The sequence below is a fragment of the Myodes glareolus genome, chromosome 26 (assembly GCF_982192425.1).
Source record: "Myodes glareolus chromosome 26, mMyoGla1.1, whole genome shotgun sequence".
In the NCBI taxonomy this organism is placed as follows: domain Eukaryota; kingdom Metazoa; phylum Chordata; class Mammalia; order Rodentia; family Cricetidae; genus Myodes; species Myodes glareolus.
Genome location: NC_142051.1, coordinates 40252099 through 40274685, shown reverse-complemented (window position 1 = coordinate 40274685; position 22587 = coordinate 40252099). Strand labels below are relative to the sequence as shown.

At 43.0% G+C, this 22587-nt stretch overlaps 1 protein-coding gene across 5 annotated transcripts in view; it reads right to left on the bottom strand.

The window, feature by feature from the left end:
* Positions 1-22587, bottom strand: part of Ano4 (anoctamin 4) — a 319024-nt gene that overhangs the window by 51069 nt on the left and 245368 nt on the right. For all 5 annotated transcript variants that reach the window (XM_085683401.2, XM_087901925.1, XM_085683402.2 and 2 more), the window contains 6 exons: positions 17147-17253; positions 10796-10851; positions 8629-8750; positions 6437-6571; positions 5321-5417; positions 354-414 (listed from right to left, as the gene is read on the bottom strand). In XM_085683401.2, coding sequence (XP_085539527.2) covers positions 354-414; positions 5321-5417; positions 6437-6571; positions 8629-8750; positions 10796-10851; positions 17147-17253 — 578 coding nt within the window. The remainder of the gene's footprint in view (positions 1-353; positions 415-5320; positions 5418-6436; positions 6572-8628; positions 8751-10795; positions 10852-17146; positions 17254-22587) is intronic.

Genomic DNA, 22587 nt, shown 5'->3' with positions numbered 1-22587 from the left:
GGATGTCAGAACTCCTATAGGAACCAGACTATTCATAGATAGGCTACAAATGCCAACAGTTTTGATAGCTATCAGCCACAGGAGGATTATGAGAGAAAGCAATAGTGGATGACTCCAAGAAAAATGATGAAGTTGTCCAAGATCTTAAAGGAAACTATCAGATATAGTTTCCTTGTATATTATCACTTTCAAAGTAAACCAAATAAATTAGTGAGTGACCTGTTTGTTGCCAACAGAAATCCAACTGAATTCGCTCAAGCTTCTTCCAATGACATCCAGAGTGAGGCTCTAAAGAAGGAAGCCACCACAGGGCAGATGAGGTAGTTCAAGCTTTACGGCTGTTCTTCACTTACCCCAGACGGCCATGAACACAGCAAAGAACACAGTAGCTCCGTTGTCAAAAAGGTGCGTCACCTGGAAATGACAGAATCCATTCAGCTGGTTCCTCAGGAACAACACTCTATTTTTAGCGGGGCATGAAAGTAGTTATGGTGATACGGTGAGCTTTGTCAGGGCTCTTTGGTGAATATTCCCCCTGACAATGAGTAAGAAGGGGGTGGGTGTCTTCTGACTGTGACATTCAGACACGGAGAAAAGAGTGTGTTCCCTTTACATCAGGATCATGCATCTCCAACAGTGCTTCTAAGAATTCCACTTTGCATGCCTTAAAAACTCTTACACATCTATATAGATATGGATATAACTATATTTAGGACCAGGAAGGTGCTTTTGTTATTGATTTATAGGCTCTTAACTCCCCAAACATTGTTTCTAATGTCTCATTTATTCATTTCAAAAACATAGCTATTTTGCCCCTTATAGTTTCGAGCAAACATTACTCGAAATGTGGGTTACTTTGTGTTTCAGCATTATAAATGCAAGAGACAAGAACTGTTATGGAATTCACTCTCACACTCATTAGAGCCTGAGGCAATCACTGCATTTGCTCACCCACTCCCTATAACCCTAAGACAGTGAGCACTACCTTTTCACCAGAATGTCATCTAAAGTTCCATTCTTACTGCCAAACAGCCACCCTCGTCTCCACCTCCAGTCTAAATCCCACCAAAGTCCACGGCAAATTGATGACTGATGGTTACAGAAAGCACAGCTTTTGAGGCATCTTATGTTTCCCTAGTAAAGGATACTTTACTGTCCCTGGAGAATATGCCCATAAACAGGTGTTTTCTTGCCGTATCATAATGCCAACGATATTGTATTATTCTAAAAGTTTATGCTCTCTCTTTCTTTGAATGTCGGAGAGACGGGCAGCATTCAAATGCTAAATGTGACGCAAGCATCTAAATCCTATTCCTTTCATTTGTCGGATGGAACGCTGGCCACCCAGTATCACATAATCCTAACAGTTCTAGGGGTAGAGAGTTCTAGGCTCTGTATCTGAGTATCTGGTGAACGTACTAGCTGGTAACACGAGGGGAGGTTCTCGGTTGAATTGCGGCTGTCATGCTGGGCTGCCCAGGTCATTCCCACCCACACAACAGATGTCTCTCATGCTGTTTCCAAGGAGTGCACGGATCAGTGGAACCCAGCAGAGTGCTTTCTTGGGACAGGATATATCAACATTTGAAGAGACAGCTTTCGGCTACAGTTTTCAGTGTGCGTCAGAATAGGCACGAAAAGGAGGACTCCTGGTTCCTAGCAAAATGCTAGTCTAGCTCATCTGATGGTCCCCTTGGCTAAGTCCCGCCAAAGCAAAGCAAGAGAACAGGCTCCAAATACAAACAAAGACCTCAAGGTATTCCAAGGGACACTGGTGGCGGTCCCAAACCGATCTGTGTGGGGCATGTGTATGTGTGGGCATGCGTGAGTGTGCATTTCCATGTGTGCATGTAGGTGTGAGGGCCCAAGATTAATCCCAGGGGTCTTCCTTGATTGTTCTCCACATTATATATTGAGGTGGGTTTCTGACTCAGCTAATGTATCTCGTTGAGGGGGTTCCCAGTCTCTGTCTCTGACACGCTGGGATTACAGGCAGAGTGTCACATCTACCTGGCCTTCCCGTGGACACTAGGGAGCTGAGGTCCTCGCACTGGCATGGCAAGGGCTTTACCTCCTCACCTCTCTCCCTGGCCCAGCAGAAACTTTCTGCAGGAGCACAGACTCTACAACAACAGAACAGAAACTGAAACGATTTTTCAAGGATGGGGATTGAAGCCCAGAGCCTCACACCGGCCAGGCAAACACGCCACCACTGATTTATCCCCAGTGCAAAGGCCAAGAATTTAAAATAAGCACAAACAGGATACTTAGGGAGAAAGGGAGAAGACAGAAGCCTGGAGGCACAGCGTCTTCCCATCACAGGAAGTGAACCTGCCTGCAGAATGACAGTGTGCACAGTGTATTGGAGAGACACCGGGGGGTCTGGAGGGTGCCAGTTCTAGCTGGGAGTTACTTTGTATTGTGTTGTTATTTTTTTTTTCAGAAAACAGTAAGTTTGTCAGCATCTCCCTGTTTAGTTCACTAGGAGGTGGGTTTCAGACTCTTGTGCTTGCCAAGGATGAGGGTACTGTATCATCTGATGAGTGAGCAGAGCAGCTGCTGGCTGGGTTGGATCTACTCTCTCGATACAAGACCCACAAACTCACTCCTGACGTTTCTGACAAATGCCTCCAAAGGAAGCCTGTGGAACTCGGATTCTGTCACTCTTGACTCTAGTCCGAAGTTTTAGGGAAGACCGAAAGCAAACTTCAGTCTAAACATCACACAGCTCAGTAGGACCTGGTGGAAGAGAAGAAGTGTTGTGTGTTCTGGTAAACTGAGGCCCATGGTTATCAGGTTTACTGTCCTATGGGTAAGGATGAACAGGTTTTAGCTTTCTGAGTATGATGGTAATAATAATATCTGTCTTGAAATTGACATGCAGGTTGGAAATAACAATGCTACCCTGCAATTATGGAAATAACCTAACATTGCAATTAGGATTATTTCAGATTTCTGGTAGAATTACTGCCAACAGAAGCTCCTACGGAATCTGAGTCCTCTGAACTACTCTTGATGGTTGCTGGGAGGAATTATGAAGGATTTCCTAGAATGGGAATTTCACCCAAGCAACTCTTCGCATTAGAAGTCCTTTCCTAAGCCACAAACACTCGGAACACCAAAGAAAGACCAAATCATAAAAATCTGATGGTGTCCAAGAGTAGGCTTTGGAAACATCAATTATCTCATGACTTTTCAACAAAATCGCACTGCTGACAGTCCTTACAGCCTCAATCTATGCGCCCTCTACAGACAGCGAGAGGCGCTGCATCTTTTCTGGTCTCTTGCGACGTAGGCTCAGAGCCCAGGTCTTTTTAGACTCCCAGCTGCCTGCTGCAGCTTGGGCTCCGCCCATAGGACTCACCACCAGCAGGGCTGTAGTCATTATGGGTGGGCGGGGCCGTGGGCTGCCTATTAAGTTCTCTTGTCCTAAGAGAACAAAACGGAGCAAAGCCAACAGAATCATTAGGCAGATCAGGCTGCTGTCATCACAGATGTGTGATAAAATCTGCCAACCCCTTTTATAGCCGGAATCTAGGCAAGCATATAGGCAGCGGATCTTAGGAAAGCCTACCTCAACCCGAACTCTAGCTTTTGTTTGAAATTATGACTCTGCCCTGAAGTTAAAAGAATCCTCTAGGAATCTGATAAATGTATCTAATTTTTTTTTAAAAGAGTAAGACGTATCATGAGGAAGGGGCATGAGATCGCACACGACAGAAATCACAGTGTCATGTCCTGAGTGTTTTTTTCAAAGCACTCTTCACCTGTGTCACGGAATGGGGCAGAAAGGACTGCACTTAACTGTGTTTAAGAATGACAAGCTGAGCCCCAGAAAGGCAACACCTGTGCAAGGCCAATGGGAGGTAGCTAAGCTGAATCTGATTAATGATAATAATGATAAGAAAGTTAAATAGCCACAACTACCATTTACTGAGAATTTTACTCTTTCTTTCTCTCTCTTTTTTTCTCTCTCTCTCTTTCTTTCTTTTTAAGGAAAACTAAAGTAGAATCCGATGTAAGTTGTTTTCATTTTTTTTGTAATTTTTATGTGCATTGATGTTTTGCCTGCCTATATGTCTGTATAAGGATGCCGGATCCCCAGGCACTGGAATTACAGACACTTGTGAGCTGCCACGTGGGTGCTGGGAATTGAACCCAAGTCCTCTGGAAGAGCAGCAAATGCTTTTAACCACTGAGCCATCTTTCTAACTAAGATCTGACTGTTTAGCATATCCGTTTTGTAGATGAAAAGAATCTCAGGAGCACAGAGCTTAAATAACTTGCTCTTGGCAAACACGTGGAAGAGAGGAGAGTCAAACTCAGAACCTGCATGGAGCAGAGGTCGCCAAGAATTACTCATGGGTGTCTAGGTTCCTGCTTAGTCACGGGATGGCCAGAGCAGGGGTTTTGGCCATTTCCTCTGCTATGGATCTCTTCAGCAGGCTGGTAAAAGCCGTGCATCTATGATGGGTAATATTGGGTGGTCAATTTGACAGGGGCTGAAATCCTGTAGAAGACAGGCCTCTGGCCAAGCCTGTGAGGGATTATCTTGATTAGATAATGGATGTGGAGAACTACATCCTAAATGTGGGCAGCCCTGTTCCCTGGGCTCAGGTCTTGTACTGTATAAACAAGAGGAAGCTGGCTGCACATAGATTCATCATCCCACACTTCCTGACTGCAGCTGCAATGTGCTTCCCGCTCCTGCCACCACATCTTCTTGGCCATGTTGGACGCCACCTTGGAATCATGGGCCAAAATCATCTCTTCCCCTGTTAAGCGCTTTTTGTCAGAGAATTTCATCACAGCAGGAGAGAAAGAAATTAAGACAGTGTTTAATCTGTGACTAATTTTTTAATATGTAAAAGACAGAGTCCATTGCTTCCCAGCCTTTTGACTAAGATCATGTGTAAAAATAAAATCCGCTGGATCACAAGAACAAGACAACACAGAACACATTGGTGCTCACCAGAATTTATGCCATGAGAGACCTGGGCCCCACATGTAACCAGCAATAAATACAAACCACGCAAAGAACACAAAAGCACAAACTGAACTTCCCCTGAATCTAACAGCTGTGCCCTCTGCATCAGGCCACGGTGCAGCATCTCGGGCTAGTGCCTGGAGACGCATCTTTTAGACACACCACATTCAAAAGGTTATTGGCAATGGAGTGCTGAGTGTTGACATTCCCATCATACTGCACAATGTGGGGGTCAAATGTGGTAAATAACAGAGGCGTACAGCCACTCAATGTTCCGTAGGAAAGCTTGTATTAAATTCTATCCCACCTACGATGCCGCCTGTTGAGACTTACCTTGGCGTAAACACAGCTGTCTGACAGCCTCATGAAGGGACAATATTTGTCACATACAGGACACATGATGATGTCGGTCGCTTGGCAGACTTCTTTACTGAAAAAGAGAACAGAGGAGGACGGCCTCTTGATGACGCAGAATGCGTTTCCACTCTTCCTCTGAAATATTACTAGAGCATCCAACCATAAATAAGATCCAATATACTCATTTTATGCCCCCAGAAGCTTCTCAGTCTTTTCTGATATTAATATAAACAGCCCCTGCATGTATTAATATTATGATAAAAGGTTATTATCACCTTACTTATAAATAAGCTTTATTTACATATTAATATATTAAACTTGGGGAAATACATTTGTTTATATTCTAAATTGTACCAAATGAGTCCTTCACACATTTTGCCATGGGAAGCAATTTCATATTGAATGATGGAAAGAGAAAGATCCTCCAAAAGCCTTTGTTTCTATGTGCATGAAAAAAAATCAATAAATTGGAGGATAACTCAAGATTTTAATCCTTGGAGAAAACCGGGTATTATTAAAAATGTCATAGAGAGTAAAATATTTCTGTAGGCAGGAGGCAAAAACAATCACTCATTCTTAAAAGGAACATTATTGTTTAAGATCACTGCAGTCCAGTTCTGCAATAAGATGCCTATGAATATCTGAAGCCATATTCTGCTGAGGACACTAAGGGACTGATTGCTGTCTAGGAATTGATCACTCAATGGGCATCACCAATTTGGCGAAGGGGCTTCATTGTTTAGGAACGAAGAGATTCCTTGTAGAAACAGAAAATTCATGAAAACAGGATTGCGAGCTTTTATTCTGCACCAGTAGGTCCCAGCCTTAAGACAGGGAAAAACTCAGAAAGGGGACAACTTGTAGCTGCTGGATGGGAGTGAGTTGTCCACGGATGTATGACTACTCATACACCTGTCTGGAGTTGTAACTTCTGTTCCCATGGCAGCAAAAGACCAAAGCTGTGATGACAAGGGACATAGGGGACCTAGAGAAGCTTTTCACTTTCCCACCGGAGACTGAGAAAGAAGGGAAAAACTATACCCCCTCAAAGTGCAAACTGCCAAAGCAAGCTCCTCCATGAGTTTCCCGTACCTGACTTGGCAGTGATCCAGAGTGGTGACTCCATACAGGAAGACAAACAACCCGATGAAGGCTGCGGGGAAGAGCATGCCTGTGTACCAGCCAAGCCAGGCAAAGTACAGCCCGATCTTCTCTCCAAAATACCGCCTGTTTGGGACACAAAAACCTTGAAACCACAGTGAGGTGTGAAGTTCAGGGTTATAACACTTGGCTTAGGTATGTCACTTAACAGTGATTTTCCTGGAAAAGCAGACAAGGGAAACTAAGGGAAGAAACAGCCATCTGGTCAACACAAAGCTCTGAGATGACCGTACTCCCACATTACTTTATACCAAGGGAGTAGAATTACCCTGCGCCTAAAAGGACATTGCTATATACCAGCTTACTCTGAGAATACAGAATGGACTGGGAGGAGTCAAAGTGGGGAAGGGAGCTAGGAAAGGGGCTTCTGTCCTTGCCACCAAGCAGATAATGAGCAAGGGCAACCTAAGTGGCAGGAGGGGCCTGAGGATGTGAGAACGTGGCCAGAGCCAAGAGATAAAGAGAAAGCAGCATCTACGGGATGAGAAAAATTTAAGGCAGATGCTCTCCAGATGCTCCACAAATTCATTCTACTCAAGTTGTGGTAGACCAAGTCAAGGCGACCAGCCACCAGCTCTGCCTCACTTCTGTGGACACCCTGACCCCACATTCAGTCTTTCCATTCATCTGAACTGTTACCAATCTTACAAATTCTCTCACACATTTTATCTAATTACTCACAGCCTGGTAATTTTTTTCTACTTGTTTCCAATACTCAGGGCCTTTTCCCCTCGCAGGAAACTGAGTTTCTCAACTCCAGGGACCGTGGACTGGCTATAAAACCCCAATCATAACACCGTACTCTAACAATGCTCCCTAATTTCTCATCAATGTAATTGGGTAATTAAAGGGGCAGAGACTGCAAAGAAAATTGGCTTTTATTTCCTCCTCTGCTCCCTTGTTTACCATCTGGTCAAAGGAGAATGATCCCATCTCTAGGAGTACTTTTCCCTCACATGGGTCATCTGTGTCATTTGGGACCCACAGAGAAGGGGGTGTAATACATCAATTGCTTGGTCTACGCTCAACAGGCAGCAATGACTGTGGTAGGAAGAACAACTACTTAGGGAGATGGACTATAAAGTGAGTTATCTTTTTATTATTCCTTTCTAAGTTCATATATTTTTATCATATGGTTATTGTTTTCTATAGGACCCCAATGTAAATGAACCTATCTAGCTAGTCTAAAGAATTAGATATGGCTCAGTCTTTAATGAGGAATTCATGGTTGTGGATTGCTATCACTCAATCTTAAAAAAATAGTCTTTAAATAAATAATGAGCTGGTATTGCACAATACTGCCACAACACTTTGGACAGGTCTAGACAATAGAAAGCAACAACAAAAATCTAAATACACAGTTTTCATAAGCTTACAGCTGATTCATTTGTACCTACAAATTAAAACAATCTTTAAATATTATTAGCATAAGATTAGAATAAATTAATCTCAAAACACCTTGGAATAAGAGTTCTTCGTCTGTCATATTTGCACCAATCATTGAATAATTGTTGTCCCAACTGCTTGGCATCAGCAGTATTTCAACTTTCAAACCTGTAGTTGTTGAATTTTGAAATATTAGCACATGGCGAGGCATCTTTAGGAAAGGATCTATGTCTAAACACAATTTATTTTTTTCTATTTGTAGTCATGTATGTTTACACTGCCTCTGTATTGCTTGGCCTATCATGGGGGATCGGGCATGGAATGCTCCCCTTGTCATATCAGGGATCAGAAAGTTTAGGATTAGAGAAACAATTTTGGATTTCTGGATCAGAGCCAGTCAACTGTGGGAAGTGATATTCTAGACCATCACTAATATATTTAATCAGTATTCCCTCTCTACAGGGTGACCTGCTCCTCACGGAGTCTTGTGGGAGGTCTAACCCATCACCGCTGTCCCTTCCATGGCCTCTCCCTGAGGTCCCTATGGTGGAAGCATCACCATCAACAGCGTGAGGGTGGGTTTACCAAGACCAGCCAGCGTCCTCTGAGAGGTTACCCTCTGGAAAAACCGAGTTAGAGCAAGAGTTGAATGGGCCGTTCCCCAAGTAAATTTCCTCCAGGTGTCAGTATGCCCTCATTAGTGCCATGTTTATGTGTGCAGTTAGCTAAAAACTTACCTTACAAGATCCAAAGGCTGGTATTTATACCACACGCCCCAGGAAGCCCAGCACTCATACAGGAGATGTCGGTGGTTCACTGCTCCGTGGGTCTTAATGGAGTTTTTACTTCTGTAACTTCCCTGGGATAAGAAGAGCACTGTTGGTGAGTGACATGTGACTGTGACAACCAGATAGTGGTGAGAAGGGGACGACAGCAGCTTACTCTCTAGGATGGGGAGGCACTTCCTCTTTAATCTGTTACTTTGGATTTATCTCGCTGCCCACATCAGCAAGCAAAGAGCATGTGCTTGTGAGAATCAGGGGGGCCAATGCCCAAACTCAGTTCTGCTGTTTCCTCACCATGAGATCGTGCGTAAACCTCCTCAAGTCTGAGTCCTACTTTGCTAATTCATCATGGAATGTATACTATCCACCTCAATGTGTTTCTTCTACGATCAGAACAGACAGTCCGGCTCAGAGGCCATGCCCAAGGCTGTTTAGGTAGCACTCTGCTTCTCTCCTGATGAGGTTTAATAAGTGGCCACAACTGTAGTCTTGTCATGTAGACTCACAAACATGGAAATCCTAGAATGTAAAAGCTGGACACCACCTTCGGATCCTAATAATTAAAAGCTCTATGCAACCTCTCCACAGATGTGAGGCCAGACATTCATGGGGATGCCGGTTTCACAAACAGAAATGGATACCTCTGGAGGGAAACCAATTCACAGTAGCCTAGAAACCCTTCCTTAATAGAACTGTTCTGGGACTGCGTGGGATTGTTTCAGCTTAACCACAGATGCAGTGTGGGATCTAGGAGAGGGTCAGCCTCTCTCTAACAAAGGTAACAATAGCTTCCCACTCAGCTTCTGAAGGTTGTTTTGAGGAGAGACAGCATCATCTAGTTCAGTTGAAAGGCAAAAGAGCGATGGTTCCATTACTGTGCCGCAACCGTGATCGATCAGTTCTCTTCCCGGAGAGCCAGGACTGGGCGAGACTAGAAAGTGCTGGGGAGGACTATGGGTGATGGCAGGGCTGACTAGCTACATCTCTTCACGCACTCTCATGCCTGCTCACCCCCGGCCATGCGCAGGCACAGGGTTGGGACCTGGGTGGGGGTACACGGTGCCACTGGCAATGCTAAGAAGCACAGGAAGCCACAGATGCTTTGGGTGAATAGTAATGACCAGAATCAGGAGCCCGTGCCTCCAGAAAACCATCGTGGCAAAGCTTTGGTTTGCCATTCCGTCAACGTCTCCTGGCAAGTGGTGAAGAAGATCACAGATTATGGCTTCTAGTTTGCTTAATAACCAAATTATGGCTAACCTTTGATATACCCTTGGTGTTAAAACTCAACTTGTTAAAGAAACTTTAACATGTCAGAAACAATATATGTTTGGGAGAAACTTGTCATTCACTCAGCAGCCTCCAAAGTATGTTGGTAAATGTCCACCCAATTCCCCACTGGTCTATCAGGCTCGAGAGGGCAGAAGCTGTGGTGTTTGTCTATATGCATACAATGACCCACAGTCAGGGCTTAGCCCCATTTATGGAATGACAATTTCTCAATAACCAAGAAGGTTAACTTAGGGATAGATCCTGGATTAAACAATCCAAGATCCATTAGGAAATTCAAGGTAAGGACCATCACAGTTATACTTAGGAAAGGCGTTACAAATGATTTATTAAGGTCCTACTTAGTACTAAGCAAATAAAGACACTATCAACACTTACCCAGCTTACAATAATGAATACAATGGTATTAATTTCTGTTCATTATATCTGCTTATCTGATACTTTGCAAAGTAGTTTGCTCTCATTCTTTCAAAGAATAGCTATAAATGTATTTATTGCAAAGTCTATATAGTTCAGGAACATTTATCCTCCCTTGGTACTTCCTTCCAATGCCTTTTTAATTGCATGACTTAGACTCTTCAAGCTGTTTCTCTGGATTCATGCTGAGTGACTCTTGATTTAAATGTTCTTTCAGTTACATAAAAAGATAGAAATAAATTGATGCTGAGGGAGAGGTGGAAGGAAGCAAGAAGACTCTCCCTAATTACTTACTAAACAAGTTAAGTCAATTCTGAAGGCATGCCTTATCAACAAATTAAAGCCTATTCCCAGGAGCTAATTTTAGCAACAAGAAGTTATTGAAGGGAGGTAAGAAAAGGAGACACAGTACCTCGTGCAGTGGAAAGGCAGCCTCATAGGAGCCATTGGTAAGCAAGCGGTTCAGACCTGAAGCAACAAGGAAGCAAATTTCAGTGAACATGGAGCTGGAATCGCCAGTGATCAAGACTAAGTAAAGGCAGACTAATGCTTCCTGGAAAACACAGCCTAGGTTTTCAGTAGTGAGAGAAACTAGTCTAGGTCCCAATAGCTTAGAAACAAACCTTTCTTATACAGCAGCATGGGGACCAAGGGCTGGAAAGCAGGGTTTTATTAATGAAAAACATGAAGTGTCTCACGATCAGAGATATCATGGTATATAAAGTGCACACTGTGTCACGACTACCACAGTCAACTTAATTAATATATGCATTGCCACCAGAGTGTCCATCAGGTCCCTAACATCTGATCATCCTACAGTCTACCTTTGGAACATCTTTTATGTCATACACAATTCACTAGCAGCATAATGAATTTCAGATTCTCCCTGTACCCAATGATACTTGGTATAGTCGGCCATCTTAATTTCAGTCAGTCTGACAAGCTCATCACTGTTTAGTTTGTACCTTCCTGGTGAAGAGGTTTTATATGCTTGTTGGTCATTGGCATGCCACATATGAAGTCTTAACAACCATTAACATTTTATAATATAGTTTTGGGTGCTTTAATATGTTCTGGATATAAACTATTTATTAGATATATGCTTTGAAAACTTTTTTCTCTTAATGTGTGCATTCTCTTTTTATTCTCTTAAGACAATATTTCTTTGAAGAGTAAAATTTCAATATTTATGAGCTTCAATTTATCTGTCTTTTTCTTTTATTTTCAGTGTTATCCTTTAAAAAAGTCCTCAATCCATATCACAAATATTTGCACCTAGACTTTTTATTTTTACACATAGATATATGGTTCACTTAAGGTCCTTTTTGTATATTGGTTCAAGTTTGATTGTTTGAAGTTGATCCTAATTATTATAATAGCACCATTGAAAAGAGAATCCTTTATCCGCTGACTCACGTGTGAGCCATTGACAATAATCAATTATTCAAATACGTGTGGTTCCATTTCTGGATTCTCTATGTTCTACAGACCTATTTGTCAACAATTATACTATGACACTCATACTTACTGGAAGCCTGTAATAAGTGCTGAAACCAGAGAATACTCATTCTGTATTTCTGTTCCCTTCCCTCTGATGACCAAGATTCCTGATTTCCTGCCACCCTGTGCATTCAGTCTTGGGGTTGCTTCCTGTTCTTTGAATCTTTTCCATTAGTCCTTGCCTATGTCTATACCTTGAACAGATTTGCCTGCTTTCCTCTAGTAGTTTCAGACATAGCATTAAAGATACCCAGCCATATAGAATGAAGTTTGTTTGGAATGAGACAAACAGATTGAGTTCCATTTTTTTCCAATGTGAGTATATAGTTTTCCCAGCACCACAAGCCAAGAAAACTGTCTTTTCCCAATGCTTCTGACACTTGCGTGGAAGATCAGGTGGCTATATAGGCAAATGAGTTTACTTTATGCTATACTGTGAACAATCTTCTCTGGTTATATCTATTTGATACTTTAAGTAATTTTTTTTTTATTTATTTTTTTTTAGTAAATTTTATTAAATTATAAAAGTTTCCATTTCCACTCCCCCTCCCAATACCCTCCCACTCCCCCTACTCCCCCTCCTCCTCCCTCTTCGTCCCCCAGGGCAGTCAGGGTTTCCTGCCCTGTGGGAAGTTCCAGTTCCTTCCCCCTCCCTCCAGGTCCAGGAAGGTGAGTGTCCAAACAGACTGGATCCCCAAAATCCATTATATGTAGAGGAAACAGGTCCCAGTGTCATAGTCAATGGCTTTTCAGAAAGACTTCGGGTCAGCCACAGTCAGAGAATCCGGCCAAATTCGGAGAGTCTGGTTAGATCACGTCCTCTTTCAGTCCCAGTCCAACTGGCCTTGGTAAACTCTCATCAGATCCGTTCCCTTGTATCAGTGGGTGATAGCATCCCTCGCAGTACTGATTTCGTTTTTCATGTTCTTCCTCCTTCTGCTCCTCATTTGGACCTCGGGGGGCTCAGTCCGGTGCTGCAATATGGGTCACCGACTGTATCGCCGTCCTTCGTCAGATGCAGGATCACTCGGAAGGCCCTCTGGATCGATACTTTAAGTAATTTTTATATATACATGTTTTCCTATAGATTTGGGATATTTTCTGCTATGAGGCAGTGAGTAGATTCTTTTTACCTTTAGTTTCCATTGCAGCTCTTTCTTCTGGCCTGTGGATTCTCTGGATTGGTATCTTGATCATAGTCCAGGGTTCTTGGACATTGTGGTCATGCTTGTTTATGCAGTATTTTCATGGTGTGGTCCTCCATCCCTGTATTTTTATTTTGAGTTTGGTGATGCTCTTCAGTGTGATTTTTGTTTGATTTACTTAGTTTTTCATTTCCACCTTGTTTTTGCTTCTTTCTCTAAGTCTCGACTTCCTTCCAAAATTTTTCTTCCACTTCTATAAATATTTTTGTGTATATTTGAGATAGCACCTTGCTATAGAGCTCAGACTGGCCTAGCACTTAGCTTCATAACCCAGGCTAGCCTTAAATGCACCAGACTTCAGCCTTAGCCTCCAAAATTCTCAGATACAGGCAACTCGGCCATTTACAAAAAAATATTCTTATAGAGAATGTGCTCTTTTGGGTGTTTCTCCTTACACATCAGGTGGGGTTTGTTTAGTACCAAATACTCCTTATTATTCTTATGTGACTTTTATGAATACTTCATCAGTGTTCAACATCTTAAAATGATTTTTCATGCATTTTCTGTCGTCTTCTTTTGAGAGATGTCTCAGACATTGTTTTCAGATCACGATTCATGCAGCTTCCTAAGAATGAACCCCAGTCTTTCCATCCCCTCTTCCATGATGGTCCCTGAGCCTTGGGGAAGGATGTGTGATACAGGTGTCTCATTTGTGGCTGGGTACACTGCAGTCCCTTATTTTCTGCATTCTGACCCATTGTGTATTTCTGCACAGCTGTGATTAACCCCCCACCCCCACCCCATGACCAAGTCAGGAAACATTCAGCACAAAGTACGAAGAGGTTCATGAGCGGCCATCCCCCACGGAGGAGCTATATTACAGCTGATGGCATCATGGGCAGGAAGAGCTAATTGTTTTGGAGAGTGTGGCTCCTGGAAGCCACACCGCAGTGAATAGCCCCAGTCCCATGAGCACACACAGCACAAATTGTAGTCAATGGGTTATTAAACATTTTAAAAAGGAGTTCACGACATTAGAGCCCATTAGGGAGGTAGGGATGGATCTGGGAGGAGTCGAGAGGATGAGTTGGGGGTGAATGTGTTCCAAATACCTCATAAGAAATTCTCAAAGAGCTAATCAAATAATTTTTTAAAGGCCTCCAAAAGTGTGAGTAGGTTTTATATCTCTCAAGTGGCTCTTATTCCCTTCTTGACGAACACTCTCTCTATGTTAGATCCTGACCAGACTCCAGAAACCCAGCCTAACAGGCAACCGCACGTGTACTCACTCCCTTCCGACATTCAGTCGTTGATACTTTTAATCATAGTAACACGCCCATGGCTTAGAATGCCTGACAGTGTAAGGGTCTAAGAAGCACACTTAAAACGCAAGCACTAGGGGATGTTTGTTTTGATCTAACACACTTAAGCCCTTCAACAGATACTCTGCAGAGAACGGGTAAAGTATTGATTATGTAGAAAGCTTAGGTCTCCTAGAATCTCGACTGAGAATTAGGAAAAAAAACAAACAAACAGGACTCCCAGGGACCTATTAGATGCCAGGGATGGCTTGTCTAAATTCCACTAAGATTTATAGTCTTTCCCCTGAAGTACTTCTTCTAAACACAAAACTTGAGAATACAAATCAATTTCAAGAGTTATTGTATAGGTACATGTACATAAATGAGTCTTTGTTAAGTTGAAAGTGGGCTTTACTAAGTTTGACTTTCATACTGAAACCCATTCAGAATGAGGCTGAAAACCTTACACAGTGGCAGTTCACACTCCACCAAAAGTGCTTTATGAACCATGCCTAGAAATCAGTCTTCTTGTGTTGCTTCTGATCAGTGTCGTCTCACGCAAGGCGACGTTTTCAGAAAGGGTTTTCGGCAGCAGAGAACATGGGCCGAACGTTAATTCTATCACGAAGTTCAGTTTCCTCCCAATGTGTTTTCTTCCACTTATGAAACCAGAGACGGCAGTGAAATATTAGATAAACAAACCATTTGTAGTTTTACTTTATATTTTCCAGCTAATTACACAGCCTCGCAATTTACTGCTTGACAATTTATTCTTTGATTGATTTTCTAATTCAACATGCTTCCCTTTCTTCTTGACCAGTTTTCCAAGCATTCGTTTGTTTAATTGTTTATTATTGGTGGTGCTGGAAATTAGAACTCGGGCTTGTGCTCTCCCACTGAATACCATCTTTGGCTCCTTACCAGCTTGTAAAGATGGGGTCCTTGAATAGAATCCTCCTTCTTCATCATGAACCGAGAGAGTTTTCTACCAAGACTCTTCTGACAGGTAACAACGTGGCATTCAGTACTCTTTAGGAATACTGAAACCATTCTTTTCCCCTCTTTGTGTCCTCAAGGGAGGATGGCAGCTGCAGAGACCGTGGGCTGTGTTCACTTAGCACCCCATCCACGTTAAGAATGACCTACATGCAGTTCAGGCTTCCCAGACCCGCCTGCATGGAAGCTCTCTGGTGTTCCATTCCACACGTCTTCAAACGTGGAGCAGGGAGCGCTCCACTTCTTCTCCCCATCACATTTTACTTCGTGCTGTTGAGCATTAAAGTAACCATCCCCTCCACCCTGCTTGTTTCCCACAGCTTCATTATGCTAGTGACTCACACTGAGCCCGAGTCCGGGAAACTCTCAAATCTGTTCCTCTTGCGGTGGTGTTGTACAACATGTCTCCCACACCCCGCAGGGTAGCCGTTTCGCTGAATCCGCGTGTAGGCCATTGCTTTTACAAACTGTTAAACGTTGCCTCTCTGGATTTGGCAGAGAGACTGAGGTGTCTGAGGTTGTGGATCCAGCGGCTAGAATGATTTATTCAGCCGTCCAGCCTTACCCACAGGAAGTGTGATGAGCAGGTCATTTTTGCTACAAGTCAGTCAGGGATGGATTTGCCCTCAGTTCCAGAGGCGTCTCCACTCTGTTTCTCAGCAGGAGAAGTGGACCTTAGAGTTCCACTTCATTTCTGGATGTTGGATGACACGGTGCTAAGCTTTGCCATCTGGAGGTACTGGATGGACACTGGTGGAGGAAGGGGCTTGCTTCCTAGGTCCAGCACTCCCCTCGGCAAATTTCTTTAGCATCTACCGCTGTAGTACCGGCACCGGCAGTGTGTGGTGACTAAGGGCATGCTGGTATCTTTATACATGGCTCCGTGTACTCAAGAAAGCAAGTCTTCTGCAAGCCTCCAGCATTGCTTTGCTTTGTTCTTATAACACTTCTAGACCTCAGCCTGATAAGATGGAGGGTTGGGACCACGGAAGGCTGAGATCACGGAGGACTGGATTCCACAGAGGACCTGCTCTCCTTCCCACTCCTGCGTTTCTTGGCCAGCCAGTTCTCCACAACCCCAGCCCCTGCCAGAGTTAGTTATTTATATGAAGATCTACTTGTTCCAGTGATGGATGTTTCTGCTTTCTTACTGCATTGTTGAAGTAACAGTTTTGCTGGGACACAGATATGGACAAAGTCACCCAAACCTTCCTGATACAGAGTAACTTATTTAATAAGGCATGGTCACAGAATATGGACTTACTCTCATAAAATGCATAAAATATAGTGTTTGAAGGCCGCTTAGTGGGGGAGATGAGACTCGTTTGAATAACTCCATCTCTGCACCCCTTCATCTCTGATCCCCCTTCAGGGGACACCACACCCTTCCATCCTCCTACGCTGCCTCTGCCGCTCTCAGCTCAGCTCACATTTCAGTGTCTCAGAGAAGCTCTCCCTACCACTCAAACTCGGTGATTTCTGCCATCTACCTTCGAAATGACACCTTTTAATCATGCATTCATGCTGATTATTGTATTTATGTATCTTTTAGCTTTCTATATACAAGCTGTACGGAAGAACTGCATTTATCCCCTTAACCCCTTGCTCATGAGTGCTCTGCAGACATCTGATAAGTTGAGAGACTGTCTCAGTGGTCATAGATAAATGAGATCAAATGCTGGTCAAAGAAGGTAATTAAGGATATTAAGTGCACCTGTGAATCCTCCATCAAGGGGATAGTTGGAGGGTGGAAGGGGGCCCAAGGACAAGGCCTATAGAATCCCCAACACCAAGTGTTTGTAATGCCGACAATGTACTCACCGATTTTGTTTTTGCCCTCTTCATATTTTATTCTTTGCAGAATGTGATGCACGATTCTGCTTCTCGTGGCATTGTTGAAGAAGGTGTCTTTGTTGTGAATGATGAAGCTGGACACACACATCGAAAACACAAGTTGAAGATTAATGGGAGGTAAAAGAATTTGCCTGCTCTACCTGGGTGCTTCTGGGGTGGGGGTATCCAGCCAGTCCTAGGGGGCACACCTGGAACAGTGTACAGGAGCCCGGGGGTCACACCAGGGAAGCTCACAACTCTGTACAGGGTTGGTTCTTGGGACCTTGGGCATTGATATCAACTGATATCATAACAGTGAGATAAAAATCAGGGCTTTATGAAAGAAACCTTAAAACAAGTTAGCAGTAATTTAGGTATTGTATCTCGTTTATTTATTTTTTTTCCTCAGTAAGGGCAATTCTATTTTTTTGTTTTGTTTTGTGTTTTTCGAGACAGGGTTTCTCTGTTAAACAGTCCTGGCTTTGTAGACCAGGTTGACCTCGAACTCACAGAGATCCATCTGCCTCTGCCTCTGCCTCTGCCTCCTGAGTGCTGGGATTCAGTTAATTCTCTCTTTAATCTTCTTGTGTCTTTGGCCCTGCCCTCTCCCACGTTCTGATCGCAGAACTGCTTCAGGGAGTTTGGGATTCCAAGTTGGCTTGAGTAAGGCAGACAGAAGCGAGGCAACAAGATCCAGTTTGGGGCGGGACTAAGGTGAGAACTCCGTACCTGGGGCTCAGCTCTGAGTCTGGTCTTCCTCCCGTAGTCCTTCCTGGTGAAAACTTTCTAAAGCACACACTTGAGACTTTTTTGCTCTCATTTAGTTGTCCTGCCATTTCCAATATAGCTCCTGGATTCTTCCTCTCTCTACTTCTCTACCCAACAATGATGTTGCCCTTTCATTTCCAGTAGCCTTGCCACTCTAAGGACAGATTTTAAGTAACAGAGGTTCTAAGACCATACAATTCACCATGAAGTGGTCATGTCTTCTCTTCCCCCACAAATGTGATGAATTGTAGACTATCATCAATATTACACATATAACACACATAATATTATATCAGATTTACTTCCCCAAATATAAGGTTTATCAACCCTTTATCAACTCTAATTAGACTTAGAGTGGGTTCCTACTACAAGTGGAATGCCAATGTGAAGGCTTGTAAGCGTTGGCAGCTAGCTTCTCCAAACGAAGCATGGAGATCATTGTTCTGTCAAGTCTCCATGGTTTCTAATTGCACCCCTATTCCTTCACAGAGCAATCCTCCTGCCTCTGAACTGTTTCTCTCACAACCACTGACCATTATGTACTATCACCTGTTTATACATTTTCGCCAGATGTTTACAGAGGATAATCTATAAGGCATTGATATGGAAAATACATCAAATCTTTGTCTTTGAGATTAAGTCTGGAGAGTAAGACAAATTATGAATGAGACAAACCTGCTCTTATGTCGGGAAGGGCAGACTCCCCCTTCTTTTGTACGAACATTCTCCCACTTGAGAGTGTGAGCTGACTTGGTCTGAGAAGTGGATGCCAGGGGGAAGAAGCCTGAACTGACTTCTGTGGTCTTCAAAGCTGTTGGCCCTATTACCCTGTTGCAGGATTTCACAGGCTTCTCCATACGAGCTTCTTGGAGGCAGGGCCCTCCCATGCTCATTCTATACTCCTTGCATTAGTAGGGGGCAAAACACATACTAATCCTTAAAGGGGCTGACCTTCAGCTATTTTATCGTCTTATACCTTGGCCCCTTCTCCAGTTCTTGAAGCTCTTTCTACCCATCCCATTCCTTCCAGGTTGAGTCATTCTTTCAACACCACATGTGTAAGGACATTGTGCAGGTGGCGGACTCTCTCTCTTAAACAGGAGGAATTAGCTCACTATACTGGAGTTTTAATGTTTTTTATTTTTATTTTTGCTACAAACACACACACACACACACACACACACACACACACACACACACACACGGGCATGGGTATGGACACTGGCCTGATCAATTCTAAATACATGTCTCAAGCTACAAGTCTCTAAGAAGGGATCCACAAGGTTAGAAACTTGGCTCTGACAGATTGCTGAGAGGATGGTGAAGGAGTATAGAGTCCTTGGGGGTCATTTGTCCACACTGGTTAATATCATGCAAATATATTCATGTGGCTTCCAATCTAAACTTCTCTTTTGGAAATGTATTCCACTGATATAATTGCCCACGTAGAAAGTAACAGATGTACTGGGATGCTCATTATGGCATGAGTTAGAACAGTAAAAGCCAGAAATAGTCTACCTAGTTTTTCCTGTGGGGGCTCAGAGGAGCAAGCTGTGATACTGTTCCATAGAGGAGACTCCGGAGCTGGGAGGAGGCCAGCCGTGCTTGTGGCGAGTATTACAAACATCCAAACTGAGCCAGGCAGGGTGGCACCAGCACAGTATAGGGGGAAAACAAGGTTCAGGATTTGGAAGACAGAGGCAGACGGATCTCTGTGAGTTCAAAGCTACCCTGGGCTACTCAAGATCCCTCCAGAAACAGATCCAGGTGGTGGTGGTTTGCATCTTTAACCCCAGTGTTTTGGAGTCACAGCCTTTAATCCCAGCACCAGGGAGATGGAGACAGGAGTGATCTGACTGGGTGAGGAAAGGAATACAAAGGGGAAGAGACAGAAACTCACGGGAGTGTGGAGTCTGAGGATGCATGGAGACAGGACTCTCCCTTTCCGTCTGAAGATTTGAAAGAGGTAAAAGATCTCTAGTGATTGGCTGCTTTGATTTTCTGATCTTCAGGTTGAACCCCAATAGCTGTCTCTGGGCTTTTATTATTCGTACTACAATCCATCATCCATCTATCTATCTATCTATCTATCTATCTATCTATCTATCTATCTATCATCTATCAATCAATCAAACTAATTATCTGTATCTCTAGCAGACAATACTCTTCCAGTAAACTATATTCTCAGCCCACCAGGGCACTATCCATGTGTGGAAAATGTGAACAGGTTATGGCTAGAGAACACTATGGTAGATAATAAAAAATAGCCAAAATTTATTCTTCTCTTCAATGCCTCCTTACCATGTTGGAATGTGAATTTTTTTGCCACACACCAACAGGTGATGTCTATCCTACTTCGGTCTGTGAGCTGGAACAGGACACGGGACCTGCTTACAAAGGGTTGTGAGAGAAGTGATCTCAGACATGGCTCTTCTTTACGTCCTCAGGGGCTGAGGCGGCTGCCCTGTCTGACAGGGTGAAGAAGCCTGAACTGACCTCCCTGAGGATGAGACAATATAAAGAGCTGGTCTCAAACCCCAGCTGAGCAAACCAAGAGTCACAGTCATGTGCTGACTCCACATGAACCCAGCAGAAGACTCTCCCAGTCGGGTCCAGCAAGACCGCAAATAGGGAGGCAGCTGTTGAAAGCCAGTGAGTTCTGCGGTGGATTGTTTTGGAGCAAGAGCCAAACATTATGGACCTTTCCTGGTGGTTGAAGTTACATCACTTCATAATGCGAAAAGTAAAGGCTAATCTCTTAAAAATAAATATCTCAGGAAACTTTCTTAATTAGACTTTTAAATAGAGATTTCTATTTTAACGGAGAGAAGCAAAGGTGATACAGTTAACTGTCACTTAAATTATGTCCTCAAATTAATGGGAAGCTAAGTAGGAACAAAGTAACCAATTAATTTTTTATGTGACAAGGCCTATTTTGAGAGTTTTCTGGGCTTGAGGCGACTGGAGTGCAAAAGCTTAATGCTTTATCTTAAGTGTGCTTGCTAAGAGAAAAAGAATGAAGGGATTACCATATCAAATATATAATAGTCAAACTTCAGACAGGTAAAGATTTCCAAGTACCCTCTAAGGATTAATGCGATAAGCCACTGGAATAGTAGGCTTTAAAATATTCAAATAGTCACTTCTAATTGAGCTTCACGATAGCATCTTTACCAAGAGTCAAATGTGGATTAAAAAAGTCTGTTCGCGAGGTTTCTAGCTAGGGATGGGAAATTAAGTACTTGCACTCAGTTCGTGCCTTCTCCCAGATCTGTGAAAATACAGCCGTAGCATATGCACACGTGATTAAGTGGGCACTCGGGGAAGATTCAAATGTAAGCAATTAAGACAGGAAGGGAACTAAACTTATTCTGGAAGCAAAAAGTTAATTGAGTCAGAACTCAGTCAAAAGCCCCATCAGTAGTCCAGAAGAAAACAGAATAATATTAGTACCTGAAGACAAGGTTGATGACTTATCATTTATAAACAGAAACTGAGGGAAAAAAAAGAATAAATAAACAAAATATACAAGATCTCTGGGACACTACTAAGGATCAAACCTATAAAAATAGGAATAAATGAGGAACCCAATTTATAGGTTATGAACATAAAATAGCCTATTCAATAAAAAAGCAGAAATATTTTCAAATCTTAGGGAAGACATAGTCATCGGGTACCGGAGTCTACTCAGAGCCCCAAATAGACGTTATAGAAAAGAACTTCTTTATGATATACTGCTAGTGCCGGAAGCACCAAACCACGAAAGAACACAAAAAGTTGCGTAAGAGAAGCTCCCACGCGCGTATGAAGGAAAACCCATCAGGATAACGTAAGATGTCTCAGTAGAAACAGTAACGGCACTGGCCTTAGGGAGTGGGATGATGAGTTTCAATTACTGGGACAAAAAAAAGTGCCAACTTAGATTACAGATTATATCAGTGTCAGGAAAATTGTCCTCCACAACCAATGGAGAAAGAAAGACAATGCCAAGAGGGCATAAACGGACAGAACAGTGAACCACGCCCACAGGAAATGTGCACCTAGAAGAGGAAGCAAGAAAAAGAGAGTGTGGGGGTAGGGGATGGTGAAATCTCACCAGAATGTTTGGGACTTCAGGTCAGTGTAGAGTACTTCTCAAACACACAGGAGGCCCTGTGGTCAATGCCTACTACAGTAAGGAGGGAAAAGGAACGATCTCATTCAGAGTATAAATAAGCAGAGGAGAAATAGGAAGGATTCAAATTATTAATTCAGAAAACCATCAAGTCTCTATGTTAAATAAAGGAGGAGGCAATGAATACAGATCATACAAAGTACCCGGGAGAGAAAATGCAACAAAATGACAGGCATGTGTATACAACTTACAATAGCAACCCTGAGTGTAAATGGTCTCAGTTCTTCAAATAATTCCATCTGACTGGATTAAACCAGCATCCAACAATTCCTGCTTGCAAAAAACTCATCAGCAAACCACATACACACCAAACGTAAAAGGGCTCAAAATACTATTTCAGCAATCCTGAAGGCAAACAGGAGTGGCTATATTTATATCCAACAAAATGGACTTTTAAAGTCAAAATTAGTCAGATGAGACAAATAAGAGTTTATATATTGCGGGAGGGAACAGTTTCTCAAGGAAATTTATCAATCATAAACATTTA